Below are 25315 nucleotides of genomic sequence, written 5' to 3' on the forward strand. Positions count from 1 at the left end.
CATACTGGCAGGGAGAGGGGAAATCAGAAGAAAACCCAAGTCACTATTTACTAAGAACAAATGTTACGTTTGTGCTGTATGGTCACATCAACACCGCTTTTGGCAGAAAACTTCCCATCAGTTTGACATTTTATTTGTGATAAATATACTTCTAGAGGGCTTGAAACAAACCACTCAGCTATAAATGGATATTTCTGAAGTAATCTCTTCTGATTTGTTTTCAGTTCCAGGCCCCCCCCCCCTAACCCCTTTTGAAACTGTACCCTATGATTTGGTTAAAATGTATTGGATGCAGAGACTAGTAGCATATTATACACATGACCCTTAGTTTATACTGGTTTTCCCCCTCCTGACTCCATTTAGTAAGAATGTTAAGTCTGTGGTTCTACCTTCTTTCTGGAATTCAAGGGAAGCTTCTGTTTGACAAAGCTAGGTCAGAAAGAATGAATTCATTGCTGGCTGTCGCCAAAGCTTATGTCGAAGTCATCAAGTCTTTGAGGGATTAAGTTAATATACTCACTTGTGTATGTTACTGGAGATAAATTTAGGTAGGTGAAAGCAGAAACTGGGAAGGTTTTTAATCTTTGTTGTAGGATTTATTATGTAAGATGGGAATACCTCAGTTTTTCATGTAATTTAAATAGAATAAACATTTTTAATTCAAATCCAAATAGGATTCATCTTACAGAGATCATAAACATTTATTGCATGATGTTTTCCTTTTATATTTTTAAAATGCAAATACCACAGGGAATCTTCCAGTATATGTTCATGAAAGTGCATTTTGATGCTTACTGAGTATTTTGTATTTTACAGTTGGTCAGTCAAGTGCTGACTAATGAATGCCTGAAAAGGTCTGTGTTATTGGTGTCAGAAAATAATAGCTTTTATACACAAGCTAAGTCATACAAGCTAAGGTCTTGTGAGTGATCTGGGAGGCACATGACCTTTGTGCTCTTGCTTGAATTCTGAAAGTAAACTATGCAAATGATCTGAGATGTCAGCTGAAAAACTTTCTTTGGGTTTCACCCAGGGGAACTATTGAATATGTTTCAATGCCTCCATCTGCACTATGATGGATCACACCATACCACAGTCCTATCTATGTTTGCTAATTACTTTGTGAAGATGTAGTATTAGTAGGCATGGTGATACTGCATACAGATCAGAAAATACTATAAAGTAGTTCTGTTTAACCTCTGTGGGCCTCAGTTTTCTAATCAGTAACATGGGGATAATAATAACTACATGACAGGTTTGTTGTGTGGTTTAATTAAGTAAACCAAAGCACTAAGAACAGTGCCTGGCATATAGTAGATGCTTAGTGACTCTTAATTAGTAGACTAATAGTAGTGATGATCTCTCTAGGTCTAGCTTTGTTGTTGTTGTTTTCCCCCCCTCTTTTTTTAGTATACAAGCCATTATTTAACACCATTCCTTATTAGGTATCCACCTGTATGATTTGGCAAGTTAAGAGATCATTATTCAATTTATTTCCTTCCTCTCCCTCCTTGCCCCTTTCCTTCTCTCTTCCTTTCTCCCTCTGTCTTCCTTTCTCCCTCTCTTCCTCCCTCCAGACCTCCCTTCCTCTCTCCATGGTATTTCTTGGACTTGTTGCTGTCTCTCTGGAGTAGTAATAGGTTCAGGATATAAATGTTGCTCTATGAATTGTGGCGATTTGATTAGGAGATAGAATTTGAAGCTATATATCCCAGAAGAGGAAAAGAGACACAGACATCTCTTTCGTTTCTAATTTTTGTGTGTGTGTTTTTAAATTCAGATTAAATTTTATAGTTCAAATGTATTTAAACATTGATTTTAAAATAAACTTTCTCATATGCATGCATACAAGTCCTTTGGTTGATCTCTTACTCCCTTACCCCCTGCCTTCCCTCATAGGTTGGACAGACACAGATGGGGGGGCGCGGGGGAGGTGAGAGCATGTGCTGGGGGGTGGGGGCGGCCGGGGAGTGGTCAATGGGGGAAAAAGGAGACTTATGTAATACTTTTTTAAACAATAAAGAATTTAAATTAAAAATAAAATAAAATAAACTTTCTATTTGTTTCCGTTTATTTTATTACTCTACCTAATTAGTAACCCATCAACTGGGGTGAGGAGGGTGGTGGGAGGTTACTTTCCAAACAAACCCCCACAGCTGCTGAATATTTAGGTTCCAGGTATGTATGTGTAATAATTTCTTCCCTAAAGATCCCCCCGCCCCCCTCCTAACACACAGCCTTTTTATTAGCCTCATAGGTAGGGATACGGGTAAATCTGATCAGCTAGTCTGGATGGTTAATGGAAACCATAGAGATTACAGATATTTATTTTTAATTTATCTTGTTGAAAGTATTACAGATGTCCCCCTTTTCAGATATTTTTTATAATATATTTAGGTAAATGTTATGACTGTGTTTGGAAGGTTAACTCTTAATTTCACTTTTTTAGGGTGATGTTAATTCTTTGCTAATCTGGATTTTTCTCTAGATTTATTTTCTTGGTTTTAAAGTTCTCCTATATTATTCTTGTTTATTACCGACTTTCTAACTTCACCTCCTTCCCCTCTAGCTGAATTAGCTGTGTTTTCCCTAAATGCCTATTATAAGCTCTTTTCTAAGATTAGCCCTGGGTTGTTGTTTTTTTTGTTGTTTGTTTGTTTGTTTTTGAGCTGCTGATATTTCTTGAGATGTCATTGAGTTCTTGGTTACTCTTACTTCTTTGATACAGAATATTGTTTAAGTGTATTGTTGACTTTGGAGAATAACAAACCTGGATTATATTGCTTCAATCTTTTTGTTGTTAATCCTCACCAGAGGATATTTTCCCATTGACTTTTTAGAGAGATTGGAAGGGAGGGAGATGGGGCGGGGGGGGGGGTGGGGGGGGGGGAGCCAGAGCAAGAGAGTGAGAACGCTCTCGAAAGAGAGAGAGAGAGAAAGAGAGAGGGAGGGATATCGAGATCCATGTGAGAGAGACACATTGATTGGTTGCCTCCTGCACTCACCCCAACTGGGGCCAGGGATCAAACCTGCAGCCCAGGTATGTGCCCTTAACCAGGAATGGAACCTGAGACCCTTTGGTGTATGGACCAACACTCTAACCCAGGCGTCCTCAAACTACAGCCCGCGGGCCACATGCGGGTGTTTTTGCCATTTTGTTTTTTTACTTCAAAATAAGATATGTGCAGTGTGCATAGGAATTTGTTCATAGTTTTTTTTAAACTATAGTCCGGCCCTTCAACAGTCTGAGGGACAGTGAACTGCCCCCCTGTTTAAAAAGTTTGAGGACCCCCCTGCTCTAACCACTCAGCATACCGACCAGGGCATCTTGCTTCCATCTTTTAACAACTATGGGCCATGATTAAGTTACATTATATCTATGAGCCTCAGGTTCCTTATTTGTAGACTGGAGATAAGTAATGGAATATACTTAAAGGGTTGTTGCATAAATTAAATCTTAAAATATATTTAAAAGTGCTTAATATGGTACCAAGAATGTAGCAAACCTTCAATAAATTATACTTTCGTTGTTGGCATCCATATTATGGCTACCTATTCCTTCTCCTCTCTTACCATTTCAACTTTGTGTCCACCGATGTTCTGTCTTGCAGGTTCTTTGTGATGCACAGCTCTAGTGGTAGGAAGGGCTCATATCACACCTGATAGAGATCCTGTTTAAATTCAGAAATTACCAGCTTCCAGTAATTCATTCAATAAATGTATGGTTGCTCCAAGGGCCATTAGCAAGGTATTGTATAGTGAGCAAGTTTGAGGGACTTTGGGGCTGATCAAAGGAAAAAGATGACCAGGAGATGACAGTAGTATGCAATGAGCTTTATTCGAGTGATGCTTTAACAGATTGCATGTGGGGGAAGCCCCTCATAGCCTGAGTGCTTCCAGAGACAACAGTAGCGTGTGTGGTGGGGGGGAGGCTGGGCACTACCCAGAGGGGAGGTGGGCAGGGGAACTCCTGAGGGACATACAGGGTGGAGCAAACATAGGTTTACAATTGTTCATATGGAAAATAATACAATAATTAATAATACAAGAGTAAACTTTTGTGTACTTATAACTGTAAACTTATTTTTGCCCCACCCTGTATATGTCTAGATGTCACCCAGCCGCACAATGGAGAGTCTTTGGGTCAGAGAGCTCCAAAGGGCAGTAGCTATTGGGGTCTTTTGTAGCTGTTGCATTTATTTTTTGTTTGGCTGGCAGATATTAGGTGGAGTTTTACATTGTATGCAAAGTAGGTTGGCTCTCAATGGCTGGAAATGTGCTTACTTGAGCTATATTTCAAGCCATTGAATGTGTGAAAACTAGAGTTTGGCATCTGTAGGCTTTTAATGCATCTTAGCTATTATGAAGAAATAAATAACATAGGGCCAATATACAAAGGCTATCTTTTACGCATTTGTAACCATATCCCAAACTATTTAAGATCCAGTCCCTACCTCAGGAAATTCATACTCTCCAGTGGGAAATTATATACGATGATAAATGGTATAATCAAGGTTTGAACTAAGAGGGACATCAAGAAAGATACCCACTGGGAATTAAAAAAAAAAAAAGCCACTTTTGTGGTGTTCCCAGGTTCTGTAAAGCATACTCTAGCTGAGGAAAACATTCAACCTTGTTGGCTACTGCTGACTGACACCATGCTTCATTACTTTTTATTTTAAACTCTTGGAAATATCTTTATTTTGCAATTAGCAAAATGTAAGAAGAAAATGAATTTCATGGATTTGTCCCCTGTCATGGGCACTTTTTTTTTTTTTTTTTTTACACTTTGCATTCAACATTATTTTGCATTAGTTTCAGGTGTCATTACATTTTAAGTTTTAAAAAACTTTGTCACCCCATTGGTTACATGTTCATGTTTAGTCACTGTCTGCAGCTTTGGGCCTACATAAAATTTCATTTCTGCATTTTATGTGAAAGAAAATGCCTCTCAGCATATTTTATTATGGTATTACTAGAGAGGAAGAGGTCATTCTAGTACATTCTTAAAATAAATGGTCACTGTTTAAAAACTCAAATAGAAAGGTGCTTGTGTATAGTTGGTAAAATTTGAGATATTTAGAACTCAATAGATACCTGAAAATGGAAAGATTTTTCAACTTGGTAGATCAAGCTTGTACTAAAACTCCTTTTCAAAAATATTTATTATTAAAAAAATTTTTGCTCTTTATTGTACTAAAACTCAAACAAATTCACTGTAGGAAATGGGGCTTGGAAACCCAGGGATGTAATACCACGCAAATAAAAACCACTCATCCTCTCGTGCGAGTCTCAGAAAATTCTTTTTCTCAAGATATTGTAAGGATTTCATCCCCAGCACCCAGTGGGGCAAGGGATACCCCAAGTTCCCTGATAGTTCCCTGATAACATAAATACTAAAGGCAGTATTTATGAAGAGATTTAGATCCCACGACAAATGTTTTTTTTCATGGACGGGGTAAGTTATTTTCAGTTCCCCTAGTTAAGACACCGCAGGAACTTGATCTCCTCCTGTGTTAGTTTTGAACCCTTGTACTGAAATATGAGGCCTGTTGTTTCTCTTCTGTCTCCTTATGTACCACTGCTAGTGTCGCCAGCCTTACCTACAGAAAGGAAAATACCGGGTTTTTGACCTGCTGAGTTCGAATGTGTATTTTCTACAGAAAGTGTTTCAAAGGAGGATGCAGTTGGAATACTACTGCTAGTATTGAAGGTGCAATATAGATTAGAGTTTGTAAGCTGATTTGGGAATTCAACCATCGTTGAGAACATTTTCTCTGTAGCAAAGTATAGTAACAGTACTGAGTCCATGAATTGATCAGGACTATAAAGGCCCTATGTGTGTCCAAGCTTCAATAATATTGATTATGGCCATTAAATAAGTAATTTTGTTTGAAATAAGTAGAATATTATTAGCAAATAGAATGGTGCTTGAAGAGAACTCAATTTAGGAATATTGTGAAAAACCTGGCTATGATTCTGGTGCTGGCTCATTAATTTGGAGCTAGAACTCATGACAGCACAGTAAGAGAAATTCTATAAATGTTTAAGCACATCTATATTTATATTTCAATGATCTACTGATTATACATTTTTCTGTCAGTTGCATAGTAACATTTTTCAAACTTTCTAATCCTTAATTGGCTAAACTGTTATAAAACCAAATTACTCAGCAGTGAGGAAAATAGAAATTTGGCCAAATTGCTATTAAAATAAGCTCAGAACTTCTCAAATGTAGCCCACATAACTTTGACTTGTTTTATCAAAGAGCACCTGCCATACATAGTCTGAGTGTCACTGGCCAGTTTATGATGTGCAGAGATATTTGTGTATCTCTCATTGGTTTTGGGGAAAACCCTTGATAGGACTTGATTTTGCTGGTCAGCCACCTTTATTGGTGTCAGCAAAGTCAAAGAATTACAGAAGAGGTTGCTAGCCCCTTCATATTTTTTGCCTTTATGCAAAGTATGATCTATATATTCATGTATAGGAGACATGTTGTCTTAAAGTTTGGTTGGAAAGGCAAAAAACATGTTTTCTACATCAAAATCTGAACTATTTCTGTGATTTTGCAATATTAAGAAAAAAAAGAATCATCTTGAGTTGCCTGTAAATTTTCAGGCAAAGGGACATACAGTTAACATTTTTATGTTATAAATGGTATAGTGATCACACACTATATAGAAGGCCTCAAGGGCTAAGTATAGTTGCTGACTTATTTGTGATTCTTCCTCCATCTCAGCTAATTCAAATACATGAAAAGTCTATTGTGGACAAAGCAATGTTAGAGTCTAAGAATTCTAGTTCTGTCACAAAAAATACTAGTACAATATTTGCTTTGTCTAAAATAAAAATATCAAAAATTTAAAACTATTTGTTAATTATGATAGTGTTTGTAAAACACAGTGACATAAATGAAATGTTTTTGCAATGTGTTCTTTATTTTACTTTGACAGAATTTGTCACTATATTTAGATAAAATCCCTTATCCAAATTAAAGCTAACTAAATAACTATTTAAGGAACACCATGGGACAAAAGCTTTAAACGGTGTTATCACCGCTCAGCATAGGCTTTTAAGCCAGTGAGGGGAAAAATGAAGGTTACAAAATTTAATTTTTTTTAGTCCTAAATTCTTTTAAAGATCCTTTTTAAGTTTTCTGAAATTTTACATCACAGTCATGTTTTGCTTAAGTTTTTAAGTGTTAAATATTTGTTATAATATTTAGTTATTTAAAAAGTTCTTGTTGTGAGTCTAAATAAGCAGTGTTTGTTTTCCATGGGGAGAGGGTTATCTACTTTCACTTTGGAAACCACTTTTATTAGTTGTATGTTTGAAAACGTGTTCCAGCAGCTAAATGATTGCCATACAAATGCACTTTTAGACCACAACTTGTTCCTGAATTGGAAATTATCTGCAAATTTAAGAATAGTAGTTAAAAGGACTAATAGTGAAATTAACTCAAATTATTGGTTGGTTTATGTATCTTTTCCCACCAAAAGTATGTTATAATAACACCTTATTCACAACTCAGGTATAATTTTCTGGTTTAGGCGATTCATACTCTTGAATCTTTAAAGGAGTGAATCATTTTGTTTTGTCAGATTAATTTTGCAGCTACATCAGAAAACTAAATGATGTGGTTATTTATAAAAGCTACTTGAAGTAGATACATCACCTCACAATGATTTGCCATGTATCTCCAGAGTGATAATCATAGCCATTTAGAGGTTATTTGTGTGTTATAAAGATGGTAATCACAACCACAGATATTAAATTACTCTATTTAATACAAACAACAATCATATGTCTGGGTACATTGCTTCAATAACAAGTGTAATTTTAAACAAAATTATATATAATAACTGCCTTCTCTATTCCTATTGCTGCCATCCTAGTCTAAGCTCTTATCAGCTTACAACTGGATCTCTCTCTCCTCTCTCCCAAACCCCCTCTCAATTCAGCAGGTCATGAAAGCTTTGAATGCTAAACATGTGCTAGAAACTGTAAGAAACTAAGGACACAGTTGGGACCAAGAGAGACCTAGTACTTAACTACACTGAGTTGGCAGTGTAGCAAGGAAGACGATACTGATACGGAATTGTAGTTTGATAACCAGGATGTGTTACAAAAGGGGAAGTCAGGAACCATAAGGTGATAACAGGACCAATTGTAACCTCAGCTGATATAAGAAAGGCTGAGTAGGAAATGGCCTGGTGAAGAGGGAGGGGGCCGTGGGCTGAGAGCTGTAAGCAGAGTAGAGTTTTAGTACACAGAATGGAAAGGCCAAGGTTGAAAAAGATCTTGAGCTCTAATCAATATTGTTATACTGATGAAGACTCTTTTGCAGAGTTCAGAATGTGGATGGAGGTTATAGAGTTTAGATTCTACTCAGATTAAAATGCTAATCCTAATGTAATGTTAATCCCAACTGTGCAATTTATTAACTTTGTGACTTGAGGCAAATGACTTAATGACAGCAAATTCCTATATCACAAGATTGCTGTCAGGATTTAACTGAGGCACTGCATGTAAAACTCTTAGAGTGCCCGCACATAATAAATGCTCAGAAAATGGTAGCTAGTATTTAGGTAGAATTGACCACATTGCTGATCTCTACAAGCTGCCTTTTAATCCTTAGATTCCTTCTGCCATCCATCCTGAATATTACGGCCTACAACCCTTCTCTGAAATTCTAAAATCTGAAAGCTCTGAATACAGACTTTCATCATTTGGCCACAAAACCTGACCTGTCTTGAGGCTGAATTTAGTCTTTATTTATCCTGTTTTGTGGAATATTCATGTTTCACTACTAACCTTGAATACATTTGATTTAGTGTGCTACCCCAGATCCTGCTGTGTATATTTTGTAACACATAGTATCTGTACCATATTCCTTTCCAAAATATGGAACTCTCTGAATTCCAAAACACATCCAGCTTCAAAGGTTTCAGGGAAGAGATTTGGACCTGTGCCACCTGAAGTCATCTTTCGAAAATACCACCTTCTCCATGTTTGTCTCTGGATCAGGAAATCATAAGGACCACCAATGGTTGTGAGACTGAGTCTACCCTACTCCTGCTTTTCAAGACTGTCCCTAAACCGCCTCTAACCTACATATTCAAAATTGAATACCCTTCAACTTGAACCCTTTGTTTCATAAGGCTATTTCCCTAAAGTAAAATATTAATGCTGCTCCTTCTGTCCGATTTCCTTTTCTCCCTCTCTTTCTGGCTATTCAAATTCCACCCAACAATTGGGGTACAATTCTTTATTATATTTTCTTAAGGAAGCTACATTTATCTGTTTCTTCTATGATACTTAAATTAATTTCTTCACTAAATATTTGAGCAGCTATTAAGTGCCAGCTACTGTTCTAAGTGTTAGAAATCCAAAAATGAATAAGACAGGGAAATTAAGGTCTTTGCTGTTAGGGAACTTGTTTTCTTGAAACTATAACCCAAGTAAATAAGTGAACAAGATAATTTCAGATAGTGGTCAGTGTTGTGAAAATAGTAAGACAGGTCATGTGACAGGGCCTAGGGAGGAGCTACATACCTACATACCTCAGAATCTCATAGTTGAGCATTTAATTATTTGTTTTTATGTGGTTAGTTTTCATTCCCCAGTTATATTGCAGATTCCTTTTACGTTATTGCAGTTATATTGCAGAATCCTTTCTTAAGCATCTATGTGCCATAAAGTGCTGGGCATATAATGGATACTCAAACATATTAATGTTTAGTTGAGACATTTGTCTTTTATTAAAACAGAAGGTACACATTTATTTATTAAATATTGCACCCCACTTGGCTAACTTATTGATCTAAGAGCATCTGTTGTGTACAAGGTACTGGGCTGGGTTTTGAAACATTTGTATTTGTATAAAGCTAGCTTTGTTTCCATTCCTGTTGTTTTTATAGACTAAGAAAGAACTTTCCTGTCCAAACAATTTTCCCATTTGAAATGGTTTATTACAAAGCAAATAAACATGATTTCTATACCTGCAGAAGAAGTTACTACTCTTAAAAACCTGGATGATTCTTGCAGTTGTTTCTGATTAATTCAGTACTAAGTGACTTCCTCCAATTCATTAGTGTTAACTTTTTTTAAGACCTGAGCGGCAAACATACATTTCCTGATTTGCTCGGCCCTTAGCCCTGAAGCTGAGCATGCGTGTTACTCAGGAGAGACGGCTGGAGTCCTATATTATAGTCATCTGTTTTGGAAGTTCAAGATTGAAGTTCATGTCAAGACAATTAATTTAAGATTGAGCATATCTTGTTATGACAGATTTATGAAATTTATCCAGTGCAGTGACATGGTCCTTTGGGTCAGGAAGAAAACTGAAGCCCTATACGGTGATGTCATATTTGATTTCTGATAGATACAGATTTTGTGTTATAAGTTGAAAGAACATCTTGAGAAGAAAATCCTAAAAGGAATTTTTTTTCTTGTCATAAAAATGCTGGAAAGAATTTTGATTTGTAATAGCTAAAATCTGTGGTGGGTTAAAATTTGAGGCTTTGACTTGACAGTACTTTTGAAATGATGTCTTTATAGTTACAAAAATATAAAAGTATTGCTTTGTTAAAGTAATAAAATGAACAGGTTTAAATACTAATAGCAGCATAGTACAGTGGAGAATAGGAGCATAATGCCTGTAACCTCATCTTCTCAACTATTAGGTTTTGCCTTCTGGGGGTGGGACCATGTCTCTTTAAATCCAGTGCCTAGCACACTGCTCATTGATCTATCCTCTATCATCTGTGCTTGATGATGGAAGACAACAATGCCTAAGACTAATGTGGGTGCCTAAAAATGATCTTCACTGTTATAAAGGAGATGAAAGAATGTTTTGGAGTAATTTTAAATACAGGTGGTAATAGTTCAATGATTTTGTAAGCCAAAATTTGTTTTCCTCTTGTCTTCTTAGAATCAAACTTCTATATTGATCTTATTTCTAAAAATCAGACTATATATAATTCTCCTGGTAAAATAAACACAACTGACAGGTACTCAACTAAAAAAAAAAAAAAATCCTTATAATAAAGTAGTTGAATGCCTGAACAGAATGTTCGGCTTGGTTACCAGGGGATTAAACGGCTTGATTGGTTTTACTGGTTTATAAAGTTTAGGGTTGGTACAGGATCTGGAAAGTTAGAAGGTAGGCCACTGAAGAGTAACTACTTCCTTCTGTTACTCCTGCTGATCTGGGCCAGGCATGTTGTCTAGAAATCAAACCCTGGACCAGTGGTTGATGTGGATGGCCTTACTTAAGGGCCCTTCTAACATGGAAATTATATGGAGATTGTGTTAGGGTATTATCCTATCAGAGCTCTCAGAATTTCTCCATTGTGATTTGTTCTTTCATTCATCTTATGTTCAAGTAAACTGCAACCTCCATGAAGGAAGAGCACATATTTATTTTGTTTATGATTGTATTCTTTGTGCCCAGCACTGCACAGATGCATAGTACATGCTCAGATATTTATTCTTGAACATGGTTTTCTGTGTCATATAGCCCTGTCCTTCTTAGAGAGTAAGAAACTTAAAGCTGGGTAAATAATTGACTTTTCTTCTTTATTGTGTTGGCTAACATTTATTTTCTCTAAAAGTTGGTGGTGAGACTTTTGAATTATATGCAATTTAGTTGTCTAATTTCTGTGTTACTAGAGTAATTGTGTGATGTTTATAAAACATTCTATTACCATGTAATATTAGCCATAAGAGAGTTGCATCTTTACATCTTGCTGTTTTTGTTAATTTCTGCCTGATTGAGAAAATTAAAACGTAATTTTCTTGCAATAATGACTCTTGCATTTCAATCAGAACTTCGGCATTAGAGTTTATAAGTAAATCAGTCATTTCTCCTATTCTTAAGGGTTTGAGACTTTGGAGTGATGCTTTCATAATTATGCAATACTCATATAATACTGTACTAAGTTATATTTAATATAACTTGTTATAAATGAAGTTTAATAAACTCTGATTGCTTTACTAATGCACAAGCTTACTGCTTTTCCAGAGTTAATTTTAATGAAAATATATGGTCACTATACTTATTGGTGGAATATGCCCTCATCTTAATGACCATTATCGTTAGATTTGTGCAATAAAAACTTACTAAAATGACTTTAATCAGTGTTTTTAAATCAGGGGTGTGACTCAAGATTTTTTTTGGTCATTTTTTTAGAACTCTGTTGTAAATCTATAGCTTGTACATAGGGATAAAATCCATAATGTCTGCTTGCATGTGATGTGAGAAACAGATGCACACACAGGTATAAATTTCCTTCAGATAAAATTTGAGAGCTTATCCCTGTAGAACATCATTATAAATGAGACTGTATTTTATTACAACTATGTAAAAATATGTTTTAAAGGTCACTTTACATAAAAATGACTGATTGATTCTTGTCAAAGAAACAGCTCTTTACAGTCCTCTAAACTTTGTCTTTTTGGTGTTGATTTTTGTTATTGCTCTTAATTCTTTTTGTACCTTCATTTTTTTTAAAGGTTCACCCGAGGATATGCTCTCATTGATTTTAGAGGAAGGGGGAGAGAGAGAGAGAAAGAGAGAGAGAGAGAGAGAGAGAGAGAGAGAGAGAGAGAGAGAGAGAGAGAGAGAGAAACATACATTGATATGAGAGGGAAACATCCATCAGCTGCCTCCTGTATGTACCTGGACTAGGGAATCAAACCTGCAACCTTTTGTGTAGAGGATGACGCTCCAACCAATGGAGCCACCTGGCCAGGGTGTACCTTTCTTTTTTGACTGCTATAGAAAGGCAATTGTGTGGCAGAAATCATTTATTTTCTATTTTAGATAATTTAATTGTAACCGATACAATGATTTCAGTGTACTTTCCCATGTATAGGGGCCCGAAATCATCCCTTCTGAAGCTGAAACTCTTCAAATCTGCTTAAAGATTTTCCTTTTCAATAGACCACATTTCTTTCTTTTTTTCCTGAAGTTATAAAGAAGAGTTTTAAATAATGGCATCAAGAAGATATTTATGAAAGTAGATTTTTACAAGAGGGAAATCTATGAGAAAATATCCATATTAGCCAAATGTGCATAGTTATACAAGATATACACTCTGTAGTTGAATGAAACTTATAAATCAAGAAATCACAAGCAGAGTGTTTTTCTTTATGGTTCTCTATCACAAGTTAATTGCAATAATTTTTTATATGACTATAATTTCCTATGTGCCTTTGCGTACTCTGTTATTCCTGAAGATGTCTGTTTAAAAACAACAACTTTAAGAAAACACTAAAAAAGCATAACCCTTCTCTAGTATTATTTTTGACTTTTGGTTTATCAATAATCAAACATTAAACTCAAGAGTAGTTCTAGAAATAGAAATTTATCTAGCTAGATGGGCATTTCAGGTGCAGGGAATAATGGGTGCACAATCAGGATGTACTGGGCCATACATTTGGGAAAAGAATTTCCATTTGTTTTCTGTAGCATATGGATCATGAGCAAAGAGAAGAAGTAGAAGAAATAGAACTAGGGCTGAACAATACAGGACTTTTAATGCCATATTAAGGCTATTAGTCTTTATCCTGTATTAGAAGCCATTGACTATGAACAGGTGTGTGACAGTCATAATTTTTAGTGTGCTTTTGCCAAGCAATGCTCTAGGCCAGTGATGGGCAACCTTTTGTGCTTGGTGTGTCAAACTTCGCCAAAAAACTGAGCATAACTCGGGTAGTGTATCACTTTGAGGAAAAAACATTATTTCGCGATATTTATAGTTTAAATAACATAAATGTATAATTGTTATATATAACTAGAGGCCCAGTGCATGAAATTCGTGCACAGAGGGGGGTTGTCCCTCAGCCCAGCCTGTACCCTCTCCAATATGGGACCCCTTGAAGGATGTCCAACTGCTGGTTTACAGGGATAGGGCCTAAATTGGCAGTCGGACATCCGTCTCCCAATCCAAGACTGCTGGCTCTTAACTGCTCACCTCCCTGCTTGCCTGCCTGATTGCCCCTAACCACTCTGCCTGTTGGCCTCCTCGCCCCCAACTACCCCCCACCACCGGCCTGCTTGCCCCTAAATGCCCCCCCACCAGCCTGTGGTGTGTGTGTTCCTCAGCCCAGCCTGCACCCTCTCCAATCTGGGATCGGGCCTAAACGGGCAGTCGGACATCCCTCTCACAATCCAGGACTGCTGGCTCCCAACTGCTTGCCTGCCTGCCTTCCTGATTGCCCCTAACTGCTTCTGCCTGCCAGCCTAACACCCCCTAACCACTCTGCTGCCAGCCTGTTTTCCCCCAACTTCCCTCCTCTGCCGGCCTGGTCACCCCTAACTGCCCTCTCCTGCAGGGTTGATCACCTCCAACTGCCCTCCCTTGCAGGCAGGGTGCCTCCCAACTGCCCTCCCTTGCAGGCCAGGTGCCTCCCAACTGCCCTCTCCTGCTGGCCATCTTGTGGTGGCCATCTTGTGTCCACATGGAGGCAGGATCTTTGACCACATGGGGGCAGCTATATTGTGTGTTGCAGTGATGATCAATCTGCGTAGTACTCTTTTATTAGATAGGATAGAGGCCTGGTACAGGGGTGGGGGCCAGCTGGTTTGCCCTGAAGGGCATCCCGGATCAGGTGGGGGTTCCCTTGGGGTGTGGGGCGGCCTGAGCGAGGGGCCTGTGGTGGTTTTCAGGCCGGCCACGCCCTCTGGCAACCCAAGCAGAGGCCCTGGTATCTGGAATTTGTTTTCCTTCTACAATTGAAACTTTGTAGCCTGGAGCGGAGCCAAGCCTGGGGCTCCCTCCGAGGCCGGCAGCCATTTGTGTTGGGGTTATAATTGAAACTTTGTTGCCTTAAGCGGGTGGGCCCGGCCAGGGTGTGCGAAAAGCTTTGCTTCCCCTGTTGCCGGCGGCAACCCTGGCCTGCTCTCTCAAGCTCCATTCTGCCACCATTTGTTTGAATTTGTTTACCTTCTATAATTGAAACTTTGTAGCTTGAGTGGAGGCTTAGGCCTGGCAAGGGCAGGCAGAAAGCTTGGCTTCCTCTGTTACCTAGGAAACCTTGCTCTCTGTGGCTGTAGCCATCTTGGTTTGGGTTAATTTGCATGCTCACTCTGATTGGATGGTGGGCGTGGCTTGTGGGTGTGTCGGAGGTATGGTCAATTTGCATATTTATCTATTATTAGCTAGGATTGTATTTAATAAACCTCAGCGGCCACATGTCATCAGAAATGGCTAAGCATGTCAGTGCTGACACAAGTGTCATAGGTTCGCCATCACTGCTCTAGGCATTAGGGGTGCATTCCTGAATCAAACAGATGAATATTTCTATTCTCATGGAGCTCATAGACAAAAAAGTGAATTATAGACTATGTTAAAATGTGATAAGTCCTACTGAAGCAAGGAAAAGTAGAGCACAGTAAGGCAAGTCAGGCGTACCCAGAGGAGGTGTTTCCATTTAAACAGGATGGATAGAGTAGGGCTCACTGAGCAAAAACTTGGGAGGGGTGATGGATTGAGCTATATGGATAATGGAAAAGAGCAGTCCAGGCAGAGGGAAGAGCTAGTGCATGTGGCCTTATTGAGGAACAGTGAGGTGGTCAGTGTGACTGAAGCAGAGTGGATGAAAGGGACAGTAGTAGGAGGTGAGGTCAGAGGGATATAGTGAGTGTGCAGCTCAATAGGGCCTTCTTTGTAGGCTATTATAAGGATTTTGACTTTGACATGCAGTGAAAATAGAGCATCATTGGAAAGCATTGAGCAGAAGAGTGACCTGATCTGATTTTGATGTTAATAGTATCACTTCAGTCTCTTCAAAATTAACTGTAGGAGGGTGAAAACCAAAGTAGGGAGACAGATTAGGAGGCTATTCCAGAAATCTAGGTAAGAGGTGATGGTGGCTGGAACGAGATCTCTGCTTTAAGAAGAGGACTTTGGCAGTGAGAAAAGAGTTGAAGCAGAAGTAATTATTAGGAAGATGTTGCCTGCTGATGATTAGAATCTAAACTAGGATGTTTTGAGTGAGGATGAAGAGGGAACTGCAGGAAGATTACCATAGAATTTGACAGCTGTTTGGCTATAGGGAATGAAGAAAAGGAAGGAGACCAAGGTGGCATGGGTATCTTAAGCCTGGATAAATGGAATGCAGATCTAACCATTAATAAATTTTACCCCCCTTGGTGAAAGTCTGTCTGACTCTCTGAGACATTTTTCCCACTTCCTGCTCATGTAGTGCTCATTGTATACCCATTTTTCCCACCTGCACCCACCTAGAAGTGGTCTGACTTTTATAATTGTGGCAATATTAAGGAATAATTAGGAATGCAAAATTTAAGAATTCTGAATAATCTAAATTAGCATATAGCTTGTATATGGAGAATAATAACTGATTAGCACCCGAAGAGCATAAAGTATATTGGTCAAATTGAGTTTAGTAGATGACATGTAAAATGTGTTGGGGAAGGACTGTCGGTGCAGGGGAATGCTCTTGGCAATGATGCTTGACCCCTGGGTAATGGTGGCAAAAGGGCACTTACCCACAAAGTGGTGTCTCTGAATTTGAGATTACTATGACCTGTTTCAATTCAGTAATTCAATCCTAATGTCCTAGAGCTTAATTATACTCACTGAAAAGGTCACATGTTGACTAAGATTTAGTATCAAGTAATAACCAGATCCGTGGTCCTTTGGAAATTTACTTCAAGCTTCAGTTTCGTCATTTGCAAAATGAGAGGTTTTGACTAGATGCTCTCAAATTCCATCTAACTTTAATAGTCTCTAACTCTATAATGTGTGATTTAATATGGACAAAAATATGTTTACTTAAAAAATAGAAAAACACTCAAGTTTCTTCCCATAGACAAGGTGATAATGTTGCTAGCATTACTTTTTTTCTTGTTTCTGTCCTCCTATTAAACTGTCAACATTATATTCAAAACTGAGATACAGATTTAAAGAAGTCCACACATATGTGTACCTTACCATAGAGAATTTGACCAAATAAAATTATATTTTCCCCTAATTTACATTCTAACTTTGAAGATATAGATCTGTTTCTAGTCTTGAGCTTATAACCCCACAGGATGGGAAGAGAAGAAAAGCAGGCATTGCTTGAAGAACTGTATAATCTGTCTAATAATAACACAGGTGGACAGGTACATATCCAGATGGTAACAGGGTATTTGAGGCACTTTTGAGGCTTTGACATTTTGCACTCTGATTTCACATTACAGGAGATCATGAAGCTTGTCATTGTGCATAAAACAGTTTCCAATAATCCACAGGGAAAATTAAAGAGAAAATACCAGCTGGAGATAGTCCTAGGGAAATCTCTCTTAAAATAGATTCCTTTCTGATCTAACGAATCCACCCTCTTTTATTTTCCTCAGGCAATAAAGATTGATTGGGGTTTGTGTCAGCAGGTGAAGGCATTGTATAAAGATGTAGAAGTGTAGATCCCTGAGGGAATCAATGGATTGAGAGTAGAAAATGAAATGTGCAGATAATAGTGTATTTGTCCCAGCTGATCGAGAGGAGGGTGATCTTTACAGCATTTGGTTGGTGCTATTTGAAGACAATTTCATGATATCCTGAGACCAAATAATTCTCACTTCCTTAAAACTCATAATGGACTTCTCCCCATCAGTGAGAAGATCATATTTTGCTCAGTAAAAAGGGATGTGAGCATGCATGACCAACTTGATGTATATCATTAGTTTATGTTGTAGGAAATAAATGCACATGATGTAGCAGAAGGGTTAATTTGAATTCCTAACAGGCAATTTAAACAAAACCTATTCTTCCCTAATCTTGTCATTTGGTTGGCAGTTCAAAATATTTATAATATAATAACTACCCTTCATGCTAATTGTATCCTATCTAATAAAGAGGGAATATGCAAATTGACCATCACGCCATAACAAAATGGCTGCGCCCACAGGGGAGGCAGGGATTCTGTAACACAAGATGGCTGTGCCCACAGCTGAGGCCGAGTTCCCTTAATGAGCCTTAATGAGCAATCAGCAGGGACCTGAGGCTCCGCCCCCCACCTGGCAGGCTTCACAGGGGACCTCAGGCTGTGCCTCCTGGTCTGGGCCAGGGGACCTCAAGGCATGCCTCCCGGCCTGGCACCAGGCCAGGTGACATGAGGCTGTGCCCCCCACCCAGTGGGGCTTAATGGGGATGGGGCCGTCTGGGTCTGGATCTTGCCCAATGGGGGTGGGGGCATCCAGGTCTGTGTCTCAAGCAATTTTGAGGCGCACGTGGGTGGGCAGGGAGTTGACTCTGGTTCCCGTGGCACGCCCCAGACTCTGACAGGAGGAAGATTTTCATATACATTTTACTAATTTTCTTTCATCTGACACTTCTATTATAGAGAAAGGGAAAATAGCAATATTAAAATATTTCCTCTAATTAATCCCCTTTTAATGTGCAAGAATTTTGTGTAGCAGGTCACTAGTGTTATTATAAGATCTTGAAGTATCTTCTGAATCATGAAGATTACTAAATTATTAGATGTTACTTTGCTTACTTTAGTATTGCTTTATTACTTTAGTATTACTGTATTCTGATTCTTCAAGTCATGGTACCCATTTATGTTATGTGGTAGTTTTTATTAACCACTGTATTTTATTAACTAGAATACACCATTTCCAATGATTCTCAGCATTAGAAGTAGAAAGCCACATCCAAAAAAAGTGTTGGAGTTTTTGAGAAATGGGCATTTATTAAAAAAATCACTAAGTTCAGTTTTATCTAGACTATTTATAAAGGTGTCCTTTAAATATCCATCAGATATAACAGAGTTCTAGACTGAGCTGTTGTGTTATATTTCATTACTATTAAATGTGACATTTTTCTATTTATATATTTTTAAATTTATCTATTGTAAAAACATGATCATTCATTCTAAAACTTTGAAAAAGCTTGAAAGGGGCTTATGACTTTGCTGTATCTTTTCTTATGTTTGAGCGCTGTGGCCCTGATGTCTGATCCAAATGTGACTTCGGGACCTTGGGCACCAACTTTAAAAACAAATAGACATCCCCACCCCACCCTTGATTTTTAATTTTTAAAACGTTGTTTTTTTTCCTTTTGTAAAAAATGTGCTTGTTAATATATTTAAACTGTCTGATTATTTTGACTAGTTATACTTGATAAAATAAAAATGAGGATTATTCAATTATTGTTTTATCTACAAGTTTCTCTTATTGACAGGTGTTTCTTTTTTTCTTTTGGTTTTAATAGAACATTCAAATAAAAACTTTGGCAGATGATGTGGTAAGGTGGTCTTTAGTACCATGTTATTACATTACTTATGCATGTTGCTTTTATATTAAAGTGAGTGGACATTACAGCATTGATATATGTAAGAATGTTTGGATGTTTACAAAGTGCAGTAGAATGGAAGAATTTTCAATAGAGTGACTTCTTTGTTTGAATTTTAACATAAAATAATTATATGAAATCTCAACAAAATTTTGATATTATCATCTTGATATATACTTACCCAAATTTTAAAAAATCTCTATGTAAATATCACTCTGGAAAATCTAGATGTTTCCTTTTTTGATAGCTAAGTAAGTTGACTGTGATTATGTTAACTAGTAGTACGAATATTGGAAGAAATTAATGTGACATAGAAAGGAGGTTAAGTTCATTATGTTAGTCAGATATTTAAAATCCTTAAATATTTTTGAGCTGAGTATATCACAGTAAACCTTATTAAAAGTTATGGGCTTTAAAATTTAAATGTGCCCTTTTATAGCTAAACTTTAAAGAAACAGTATTGCAAGCAATGCCAATTTTTTACTTGGTGAAATTGCCTATCTACAAATAATGTAAAATATTGTTAGTAATTTAAGTAGGTGGAAGTATGCGGATTAACTTCATTTTCTTATCAAGATATAGCTGAAAGCAAAAGCCAGTTTTCTAGATAGAAATGAAGGGCATAGTGGAAGATCAAATATATATGTAAATAATGCTACTCAGTAGAAAAGCCAGCTCTGTAAAAGTAAATATTAAATGATATGAAGGGACAGGAACAGAGATATGTTGATTTAATGGTTGATTGCATATTTAAATGCTTTTATGTCCACCATATCTTTTAGTGAAATTTGACTGTTGGATATGTATTCAGCTTATTTGGGATTGCTTAATATTTTTTCTTCAATTGTTCAAAGATATACTACATATCTAAATCAACTTAATTTTTCTCAAAGAATTTAAAGAAAATTTGAAAATATTGTTCAAGATGATTTAAAAAAAAGAACCTTAATGTGAACACTGGGATAGGAACCAGAGACTCATGAATTTAGTGAGTCACTTTTTCTGTGAAATGAGAGAGTTGGTCTGGATGATTTTTCAAGTTTCTTCCAGCTCTAGAATATTATGATTTATATAATCCCTTTGTAAGCAACCATGTACTAAAATCATTTTTGTAATCCTAAATAAGCTGCTTAAAACTATTCATATTTATTTCAAAGCACACCTTTTAATAAAAAAAGTGTTCTTCGAATCAATATGAAAAGTCAGTTTTTTTTTTACTGAGGGTCAACAGAAACTTACATAAGTTGCAGTAATGGCTTCTTGACGCTTTTTGTATTGTTGAAGTAATGTATAAGGATGCAGTAACCTGGCAATGCAGATGTGCAGTCCTTGCATCTACGTTGTGTCTGCTTGTTTAATGTGAGCTGACAGTGTGCATGTGCTTCCTAACAGAAACCAGAATAAAACTGAGCTGCATTCAGTTTTATGGTCCTTACTAATTTTTTATGTCTAATGTTTTGTGGTTTAAAACAGAATGGCCTGTTTACGTGCAACTGGAGTCATTAACCCACTTTATGTGAAATAGAAAGCTAATTATTAGAGATTGTACATGGAATCAATGGTTCATAGTCAATATGCATTAAATAGCAAGTTCTTCATAATAGTGTTTGTAGGATTAAGATATTTCTGTTTATGTCGTGTTTCCAGTAAATGGAAAAGGTGATGATGTCTTGTTGGTTCTACTTATTAGGGCAGAAAAAAAGGTAGGGGAAATACTAGTAATAGTAATAGTAACCACAACAATAGTAAATAGCAGCTAAATGCACTAGGCATATCAATTTATTTTACCTCACAATAACCCTATGGTGTAAGTAATATCATTATTTACTTATGTGACATTTGTTAAGTCATTGTGCTATATTACTTTTTATTTATTTATTTTTAAATTCATTTCAGAGAGGAAGGGAGAGCGAGGGAGAGATAGAAACATTAGTGATGAGAGAGAATCACTGATCGGCTGCCTCCTGCACACCCCCCACTGGGGATTGAGCCTGCAACCCAGGCATGTGCCCTTGGCCAAAATCGAACCTGGGACCCTTCAGTCTGCAGGCCAATGCTCTATCCACTGAGCCAAACCAGCTAGGGCTTATTTTGCTGTTTTGGAGATGAGGAAACAGAGACTAACTAATTTGCACAGGCGAACTGAGCTAGTAAAAGGCAGATTCATACTCGGGTAGTCTGCCTTCAGAGCCTGTGCTCTTAACCATGATACTCTACTGCTACACTGAGCAAGTACTCACAGATACTTGTCACAATTTCTGGCACCTTGAAGAAGAGAAGCATTACTATAATTAACCCTTAGAACTGGATATCAGAAGCTCTTTTTATTTTCTTTCTCTTTTTTTCATGATTTGAAAGTTGCCCACAAAGACACATTCTCCCTGAAACAACCTACAGGACTTTGATGCAGGGCTTTTTGTTTACCTACTTCCTGTGCAAAACAGAAATGACAGAGAACTGAGTTTTAGTTTTTAAGGAATACTTTTCAGCCCCCAGACTGCTGAGGCTGGCGAGCTACTTCAGGGTTTCAAAACAGTACAATCTCTAACTGGAGCTTGCTGCTTAAAATAACATTTTGTCAAAAGGCAATAATGTTGTATGTCATACTAAGTGCCATGTTGATGTTTCAGTTCCTTTTTTTCATGATTTTCAATCTCTTTTTTAGGGCTTATTTGTTGTTGTTGTTTTCTCTTTGCAGCGTGACCGAATTACAAGTTTTAGAAAATCTACTGTCAAAAAAGAAAAACATCTTATTCAACATCCTATTGATTCTCAAGTTTCGATGAATGAATTTCCAGCACCTCAGCCATTATACGATGAACGATCTTTGAATTTGTCAGAAAAGGAAGTACTGGATCTCTTTGAAAAAATGATGGTAAGGTGGACCCCTACTTTTGTTGTAATTTAAAACCACGTGTGCCCAGAATTACACTGGGTTTTAAGTAGGTATGTTTTTATGGACTGTGTTTATGTCATATAAAGGACAGACCAGAAACTTGGCTGATACAGCGGAACTATTTTTCAAAAGTATCTGTTTTTTTTTTTTTTTTTTTTGAGTTAAACATTCTTACTTATCTCTTCCAGTTTGAGCTCCTAAAAGCAGAGGCTGTCTTACTTACTTTTGATCTGTAGCATTTTGTAGTCTCTGGCACATCAAATCAAATTTTCAGGTAACTAATTTGTGTTCCTGTTTCTATAAAGCGAAACAGTTCTAAGTCCTCTTTGCTGCACAAGGTATCTTGTTGGGTATATGAAACAGAATTGGGTGGGAAGAAGTGATAAAACCAGTAGTGGGGGCAGAGGAATTAATTCCTCCAAGTTTGTTCTATAGCAATAGTCACACAACCAACATTTTCTAGCATGTTGCTTATATTTTATAGCTTGTGGTCTATGTTATCTGATATAATAAAAGGCCAGAGGCGTCATGACCAGAACGACCAGAGACCAGACCACCAGGGCCCCTCACTGGCTGGCCCCGCCCCCAAGCAAGCGGTTAGGGGCAATCAGGCAGGCAGGCAGAGTGGTTAGGGGTGATCAGGTAGGCAGGTGAGCAGCTGGGGGCCATCAGATAGGCAGGTGGCCCCTTGCAGGGCTGGCCCCGCTCCCCAGCAAAGAAAGAGGGAGGCCCAGATCAGCCAAGCCATCACACCCCAGCCTGTTGCCTGTAGAGGGAGGCCACAGGTAGCAGGGGATGGGGGATAGCACTGCACAAATGGCAAGCAGTGGCAACTGGGGGAAAGAAAGCCCCTATAGGCCCTGATCTCAGGCCAGGCCTAGGGACCCTACCTGAGGGGTCCCGGATTATGAAAGGGTGCAGGCCGGGCTGAGGGATCCCCCCTCCCCCGGGTGCATGAATTTTTGTGCACCAGGCCTCTAGTTTCTTATATTAGACTAGTAGCCCGTTTGCACGAAGATTCGTGCAATAGACCTTCATTCACCTGGCTGCCTGCACCAGTTTTCTGCCGGCACCGGGGACCCAGGCCTTGGCTGTGGCCACTGCCTTCTGCCTTCTTTCAGGGTCGGGGCTTGGCCCCGGGCAGTGGCCTTGGGCTAGGCCGCACCCAACATCCCTGCTAGGGATCGCAGGAGCTGACCCCCCAGTGGTTTCCTGCGATCCGTGCAGGCTCCCCGCTGGTGCCCAAGGCCAGGAAAGCCTCCGCCCGAGGCTTTCCCGGCCTTGGGCTCGGCCGCACCCAGTGTCCCTGCTACGGATCGTAGGAGCCGACCCCCTGGTCATTGCCTGCTATCTGTGCAGGCTCCCCGCTGGTGCCCAAGGCCGGGAAAGCCTCCGCCACACCCCAATGTCCCTGCAACGGTTTCCTGGTGGGCGTGGTTGGTGGGCATGGTGAAGGTGCGGTCAATTTGCATATTTGTCTATTATAAGGTAAGATAATAAATATCATATTTTGAGTATTCAGTAGTTTATGGTAAGAGAGGGGAGAGATGAAGATTTGGGCCATATTACATTGGCTTGCTTGACCAGAAAAGAAGTGGAGATCCTGACTCATGATTTCTTTATTCTCTCCCACTTAGCATTGTAATATTTTCAGGTGGATGTCTATTTATCTAGAGTTAGAGTTCACAGGAGTTTCTAAGGTCCCTTCACCCACACCAAAATAAAAGGTTACTAATCACTGCAAATCTAGACCCTTCTACTCTGCTCATGGAACAGCTTGTCACCACCCTCTCCACCCCCACTGTTTCCCTCCTGTGCCTAGAATAGGAGGTAATAGGCCTTCAATAAATATCAGTTGAAAGTTGTTGAATGAAGACAAACTTAATTCCCTTTATCTTTAAACTTTTCCTTGACTATTTCTTCTATCTAGCCACTATTCCTTCTATCTGGCTTGTCCCCTGACACAAATCCTGACATTTGTTCCCTCATCAGCCCGTCCTCCTCATCCTGCAGCACACCCTTGTGCGCTCTTTTTTGTTCCTGCTCCTTCCATGCCATCTTTGAACCATTGTTCAGCAGCCCTTTCTCTTGTGAAGCCTGTTATCTGCTGACCTTCCTTAATGATAAAAGCACCTGGCCATCCTTTTGACTTTTCCCTTGATTTTGGTGATTTCAACTATTATGTTGACAACCCCATGCTTTTTTGCTCTTAGTTCCTTGATTTCCTAAACTCTGACTTCTGCACCTATACATTTAGCTAATTATTGGCACGAGTATGCCTTGGTTGTACTGTGTCATTCTTTGGAATGATTCCACCTGTGTAAGATCTTTAACTCTGAAATTCTCCTCAGAAGCTAAATAATCTATGCTACCTCTCCCAGGCTCCTAATTTTGCAAAGTATGTATTGTGTAGTGGTTATGAACAAGGCCTTTGGGGTCATTTCGACTTGGATTTGAATTCTGGCTTTGCCATTAATCGTATTAACTTGCAAAGGTTATTTAAACCTCTGTACACTTTATTTTCCTTAACTGTAACAAAGATATAAAAGGATCTACCTCATATGCTTATCTTAAAGGATTAAAGGAGATGACATTCCTGGAATAGTGCCTGGCATATAAGCTCTCTGTATAAGTAATTTCATAAATGTGTGTTACATTATCTTTCTTTATCAAATAAAGTTCTATTCATTCTTTAGTTGCCAATATTTCTAGATCACCTAGATTGCCCCTCAGTTTACCACTTGGTTGCCTTATCTTAATCACTCCAAAGCAGTGATGATAACAACAGAAGCAGAAACATTCCTTGATTAACACTTAATTTTTTTAAATAGTTTTTTTTTTTTTTACTTTCTTTTCTTCACTCAAGCCTCACTCAAATTATACTTACCGCTTTAATCTGCCAATTGGTTACTAATTTTCACAGTATGGAAATAGTTCTTTGAGTTTATCAGTGGCATTGCCCTACTCTAGTTTACTTAAGCTTGACACTTCCGGGTGATCTTCCACTCCATTGGCATTCTCAGTTGCTTGCCAAATCCCATTGGCTCTGCTTTTGCAATGACTTTTACATCTGTTTCCTCAAATGTCCTCTAGGTGCTCTTGCCCTAGT

The 25315-nt window shown here is 38.2% G+C and overlaps 1 protein-coding gene across 1 annotated transcript in view; it reads left to right on the forward strand.

Annotated features, from left to right (window-relative positions):
• Window positions 1-25315, forward strand: part of DIAPH2 (diaphanous related formin 2) — a 988561-nt gene that overhangs the window by 37270 nt on the left and 925976 nt on the right. The window contains exons 2-3 of the mRNA XM_028128162.2: window positions 19230-19262; window positions 22009-22185. Coding sequence (XP_027983963.1) covers window positions 19230-19262; window positions 22009-22185 — 210 coding nt within the window. The remainder of the gene's footprint in view (window positions 1-19229; window positions 19263-22008; window positions 22186-25315) is intronic.

This window comes from Eptesicus fuscus, chromosome 1 (genome assembly GCF_027574615.1).
Source record: "Eptesicus fuscus isolate TK198812 chromosome 1, DD_ASM_mEF_20220401, whole genome shotgun sequence".
Taxonomy (NCBI): domain Eukaryota; kingdom Metazoa; phylum Chordata; class Mammalia; order Chiroptera; family Vespertilionidae; genus Eptesicus; species Eptesicus fuscus.